The sequence below is a fragment of the Pteropus alecto genome, unplaced genomic scaffold (genome assembly GCF_000325575.1).
Source record: "Pteropus alecto unplaced genomic scaffold, ASM32557v1 scaffold5, whole genome shotgun sequence".
Taxonomy (NCBI): domain Eukaryota; kingdom Metazoa; phylum Chordata; class Mammalia; order Chiroptera; family Pteropodidae; genus Pteropus; species Pteropus alecto.
The window spans coordinates 22,112,357-22,118,698 of record NW_006441953.1 but is presented as its reverse complement, the minus strand read 5'-3'; the positions used below and the strand labels follow the sequence as shown (position 1 = coordinate 22,118,698).

Here is a 6,342-nt window from a genome sequence, read left to right as displayed (position 1 = left end):
TGGCAGCTCCAGCTCTCTAACTCGGTAGTTCCGACTCATTCTTCTCGGTCCACACCGTTCACAGAATACTGTGCTTCCATTAGTTATGTGTCACATTGCCTACTGTACTCTTCCAGAAGCAAAGCAGGTACACTCATGGGCACATAGCAGTTCCTAGTAGAATAATTGTGACGCGTATATAACCAACACTTCTATAGTTCTTCCTACGTGCCAGGTTCTTTTTAGGCATTCTAAAAGTATGAATTCATTGAATCCACCTAAGGGTCCTGTGCAGTAGACGCTACTATTATTCCATTTTACAGATGAAGAAACTGAGGCACAGAAAGGGGAAGTAATTTTCCCAAGGTCATGTGGTTAATAAATGACAGAGCTAGAATTTAATCTCAGATAGTCCAGGTCTGCAGGCTGTGCTCTTAACTTCTCTGGCATCCTGACTCTCTCATTGGATTCCTGCCGCCCACACCCGACCACTCCTTCCCTAACACTGAAGGCTGAGAATTTCTGAGCTCAGTCATTTTCATCAAAGTTCAGAAAGATCCCATTCTATTTTGAAAGTGGCCTGAATCAATCAAGCCTCCCATGACTCTTATTTCTTTGATCAAGATCATCTTTCTCAGATACCACTCATGTTTTACTTCCAATATACTATGTTTGTTGTCATCAAACTGTGATATATTTCACATCTCTCTAACTAGTTTGAAAATTTTCCAAAACGGACACGTTATTGACGCTCCAAATTGCTCTTCTGATTTTCCAATTTTGTTAACGTTTCCCTAATCTAAGTTCAAAGTCACTTCTGTCTCCTCTCTCCCTGCCTAATGCATATCTGCATATGATCCACTTCTAAGTTTTGGTTCTTCATGCATCCCTGATACTATTCTTAATCTCCTCCACCTTTTCTATCTACCCAGTAAGAGAGTCATTTGTTAACTGGCTCAGGATAAGCAAGCAAGGTGGTAGTGGTGGTTATATTGCTCGAGAGTCTCACTACGCTATTCCCTACTAGTGTAGGAGTCTTGGATGTGGTCTTCCCAGCTCGAATCTTTGACCCCAGGAATTCATCCTAACTCTCATTGCCAGTTTAATTTACCTAAGGAAGAGCCTCTATCTTGGCTATCCTCACCTTCCCTTCCTCCTCATCGTCTGCTGACATAAGAACTCACTCCTTAATTGGTGCCAGAAAGTCTACTCATCACACCATTGACTTCTCCTTCTGACCTCATCTCCTATTGCTCCACTGCATATGATATACCTTCTAAACAAAGCAGAACAAAAGCTACTCCCACAAAATGTTCTACGTTTTTCTACTTTTATATTCTTCCTTGTGTAATTTATTTCTCTAAACGTGCTGCCCCTCACCCTGCCCTCAACCTTTCATCCTGACACATTCCTATGACCTTTCCTTTTATTCTGTTCTGTCGCTTTTTAGACTCTCAATAGTTTGATTAATCTCTCATTCGGCCTTTTATTTGGTTACTTTGCCAGATTTGAAAATTCCTGAAGCCAGAAAAAAGACCTTCCTTAAGTCAGAAATCCTTGCAACAACAGCCAATGTCCTGCAAACAGTGTATATTAAGTAAATATATGTTGGCTTCAAACAACTGCTAACCCCTACTTGATTATATGTAGAAAATATGAGTTATTGTTCTAACATAGTCTTACCCATCATTTTGCAAGTGACATAAATCAGAGGCTAGGATGAATTAAGAAAATGCCTTCTAAGTTCTAGGCCACGTGAAGGACATGTTACGATCAGTTAAGTAGCCTCTGGTAGCAGCCGTAGAAATCCCCCCACATCTCGAATCAGTATTTACCTATATTTCCTACACATTTACTTTGCCAATCTATCATTGTTGAGCACTAAAACCTGACATCTCCGAAGCTTTGCTTCTTTTCTTATAAAACCAGGGCATATACCTACTTTACAAGATAGTTTTGGGGATTAAAGAAAATATAGATCAAATTCGATAATATGTTATTTTACAAAACATTAATTATTGCATACAGTAGGTTCTGATAACGTGTTGTTTCTTCCTCTATCACGGGTGAACATGAGCCCCTTAACCGAAGGGGCCTGGGATTCACAACTGAAGCTGCCTGCTGGAGTGGGCTGGGCACAAGAGCAGAGACCCTGAAGAATGGTCTGGGAAGCAGTGTACTCAGGGGGGGCAACCACACATAAACCACTGACCTCAGGGGAGTGTGGAGGCTCTGAGATGGACAGCTATTCACTCTTCGATAGAAAAAACTGGTTGAGTGTTGACAGGATGAAACCTCTCCACGTCCTAGAATTCTGCCTGTGGTAATTCTGATTGCATTTCAGTGATCCTCAGCGATGCCTCTGTGATCCACCTAACATACCCCCCCAGACTTTCCTCCCACCCTAACCTCTCCCCATGTGAGCCCATAATCCTGGGAAAACTGGGCCTGGAGACTGAGCAGAGCTGAGACTGCAGAGGATGAAAGAAATGGCTCCTGCCGGCCAGAGAGGAAGACTGCAAAGCCTGGGAAGCAGGCAAGATCTGAAGAAAACATCTCTGCCCTTTTTATTCATCTACACAGTCTCCAAGGCCATTTTTGTCTTGGAAGTGGGAAAAAATAAGTGATGAGAAAACATCGAATTGACAGCGACACAACAATAAAAATACGACTATGGGTTTCCAGGAAGCATTGTAGATAGAAATTTGCTCGAATTCAATCTTTCTTCCCTCTTTATTTCTTATTACTTCCTGATTTTTCTGCTTCCAGTATCTCTCTTTACCTTCTCCTTGCTCAGTAGCCCACTCTGAACCCTGTTTCTAGCATCAAGGCTTTTACATGTGTATTGTTAAACCTTCTTAATCTGAGGCAATCAAACAAAGGAAGGAAGTCACTCTCAATCAATGACAAGCTGGAGAAATAAGCGCTTTTTAAGGGAATGAAGTTTTATTACCCTTAGGAATATACTGAAACTTTTGAAAGCAGTAACAGGGCGACATTGCTCAGAAAAATGGATCGCTGCCTTAACTTTTACATAAGCACATACTGTAAATTTACTGCATGAAATAATATATGCTTTTTGCTTTTTTTGCTAAAGACCTTTACTCTTTAAATAGACTAACATTTATTTCTTTACAAATTGCTTAGCAAACATTTCTTTTTTAAAATTTGACCGTCGTGGACATTGAGATGTAAATGCAAATCTCAGTTTGTTTAAAACTTGGTGTTAATGAGGTCAAGACCACACACTAAATCTTTCCATCTGCCAATTATCTCTATTGTGTGCCCATAAATGTGTGAACAACACGCTCTGGTCATAAGAGGCACTGGAGGAGAGGATGCGGATGAATCCATCCGATATGCCTCCACATAATTGGAAAATGGCTCTGTTTTCATCAGCTCTTCATCCATGGTTAGTAGCTTCATCTTTCTTTATGAGCAACAATTATCTTAGAATTTTAATGACAATTTTAGCACCGTCGTTGTTATTTTTATAATTTATTTGTTTGGTATTTCAACTTCCTGCGATGTGGCAGTGTCACTTCAAATGAGATGAGCATTTTCTGTTTTCAGTGGTGTTTCTTGATGTATATTTATATCCTACTTGTTAAGGCTAATAATACTACGTGAGTAGATAGAATTACATCTGAACTCTGAAGGAAAAATAATGATCCATTTCAGGAGATGAGTGATTTTTACTAACTTCTCAATCCAACTCAAAGAGTGCTTTTTCTTCCTTTGATTAAAATGTATTTCTCAAGTAAATTAAAATGCAAATATAGACAGTCTGTGTTTATGGTTATAATAGAATTATTTAAAAAAGGTTTTAAATCAACCCGCTGTTAATATTTCATGCAGAAACTGTTGGTTTTATTGTTGGGCCGTGTTCCATTTTCAAGATTACTTAAAGTGCTATGAAATCTTAATTATACTACCCAGGTTTTATCAGTTTTGCCTTCTCTTCTCTAGGATATTAAATGGACTGCTTTTCTATATACCTCATAAGTTATGTTAGTGATGTTGGAGAAATACCAAGCATTAAAATGTTAAAACCTCTTGAAATTGAGTTATGAACAATTTGCTATTTGTTGTAAATAAATATTTTATTACACGAAATTGAATCAATGCTTAAATTTAAGAGAACCATATTTTATAATTTATTATGAAATTAAAGATCTGGAAAAGCACTTCGAGAAACCACTTAGTCCAACCTTTTAATTTATATTAGAAATGTAAAATATTTGTATTAGAAATTGCATCTAACGCTATGGATTTCATTATGATCCTTTTAGTATTTTTTTGAAAGGATTCTATCACATCTCGAACAAATTGATTCAAATGTATTTTAAATACTTTATAGCTTGATCTTTTTCTTTTTTTTATTATTTTTAGTGATCTCAGTGAAAACCAAATTCAGGCAGTTCCAAGGAAGGCTTTTCGTGGAGCGGTTGACATTAAAAACCTGTAAGTATTTTTTTCTTAATGTATCCTGTCTTTTTAAAGTTATTCAATTTTCAAGTTAAATTTATATTAAATAAAGTGTCATAAAAGTGGTGAAAACCCTATGTCTCTTTATGCTTCCTTAGGAGAGAGAGCTTGTAACAATGTTTTATATTGTTTTTACTGGAGAGATTCTCATTTAGGAGATGTCTTAAATCTGAACTTGTTATCAAATTCATTCTTCAAACCTTGTGATTAATCTTGTTAAATCTAAAGAAATGATTTGATTAAAGGGTATTTACAATGTATTTTCTGCCCTTTTGCTGTCAGCTTACTTCGATAACTCCCTTTTCAGTTGTTATCGGTGTTTATTGGATATGCAGAATATAAACTCTTTTTTTTTTTCTGGGAAGAGTAGATAATATTTTCTTGTTAAAGATACCTATAGCCTAGAGCTACAGCTTTTTAAAATAGCTTTGAGATCACCATTTTCATTAAATGCCAAAGTGTGAGAATGAGAAAATTATACCTTTCCTTTTGTGTGAATATTTTTTTACATCCTTTTCCCCTCATATCTTTATAAAAGAATACATGTATAACCTTCTTTAAAAAGAAAAAAAGAAAAAGGAAACCATGTTTCTGTGTTTTCCCTTGATAAATCTTTAGCATGATGTCTTGTATAGAAGTGTTTTTTGGAAGTGCACATAGCTCTGAAGGGATGTAGCAGATTTAAGATCTCAGTGACAATCCCGATATTGTCAACAGATATCTTTATACATTTTCGAACCCCACATTAGACTTTGAAATGTTGGTTTTTGATTAGCTCTGAATGCTAAGGCATAATATGTTTTCCTTAGCCTTTATATTATTTTAAAATGGGGGGAGAGAAAAGCCCCTGAGTACTGAGATTATTATCAGTAATTTAATATTTTCTTAGCTAGTAAGAAACAGGGCAGGGCCTTCTTTAAGAATTAACTTATATTTAGAATTCGCTGTGGTGGGATCCAACATTTTTACCAGTAGCAAAAGTGAGATACACATTTTCTCTTGTCAAAGGCAACTGTTTACAGAGCTATAAGTTCTGGCCCCTGAGTTTTCTCTTCAGTGTAAATGGTTTTTGTTTTAAATTTGTACTTTCTAAATGTATAAGTCAAGACAGAAAAATATAGGCTTCTGGACCTAACTTTGTAGAGCCATTAAAATCTTGGCCTTTGGTTTTCATGAGTGTTTGCATGTTCAAAGGCTTGTATTTGCTTTCTGTTTATCTTCTTTAGCTAGGGCTTGGGGAAGTCTTCAGGTAGATTCAGTGATATACAGTGTTCAAAACTGCCCCTGTGTATTGTGTCTGGTCAGAACAATATAAAGATCTGATGTAGCAGCTACTCGAGCTGCCCGTATGTCATTGTCAAAGGACAGTAATGGCCACAGTTTACCACCCTTTGGGAATGCTCTTACAATCTTACCATAGTATTATCTCTAAATCCTTAAAACAGGTGGCTTTTACCTCTTAGGAAAGATATTCAGGGAATCCAAGTCCATAAGTAATCCTTCCGCCATGTCGAAGGATACATTTGGGAATGGGATACCAGTCATAGTAGAATTCATCCTTATATCCTATTCATTTGTCTTTAAAAATGCGATTTTAAAAGTTTAGAAATAAAAAGAAAAGTGAGATGCTAGCCAGTGTGCTGTTGTGAGGAATGCAAAGTTGATTTAGCAGGATTTTAAAAAATATTTTCCCAACATGCATCATTTCCCCCACATTTAAAGGCAGTTATGTATACAGCGAGATGAGTTTAGGACTGGAGTCTCAAAATCTTTTGCTGTTTATTGGATTTCAGAGTCATGAAAAATCAGTAAACTTCATTAAGCCTTAGTTTTCACTTTTGAAATATGAATATAACAATTGCTTGGGTCTGTTGT

General features: G+C 36.7%; 1 protein-coding gene across 3 annotated transcripts in view; it reads left to right on the top strand.

The window, feature by feature from the left end:
* The window catches only part of SLIT2 (slit guidance ligand 2), a 325,399-nt gene that overhangs the window by 188,361 nt on the left and 130,696 nt on the right, over positions 1-6,342 (top strand). For all 3 annotated transcript variants that reach the window (XM_015594878.1, XM_015594877.1, XM_015594879.1), the window contains exon 5: positions 4,372-4,443. In XM_015594878.1, coding sequence (XP_015450364.1) covers positions 4,372-4,443 — 72 coding nt within the window. The remainder of the gene's footprint in view (positions 1-4,371; positions 4,444-6,342) is intronic.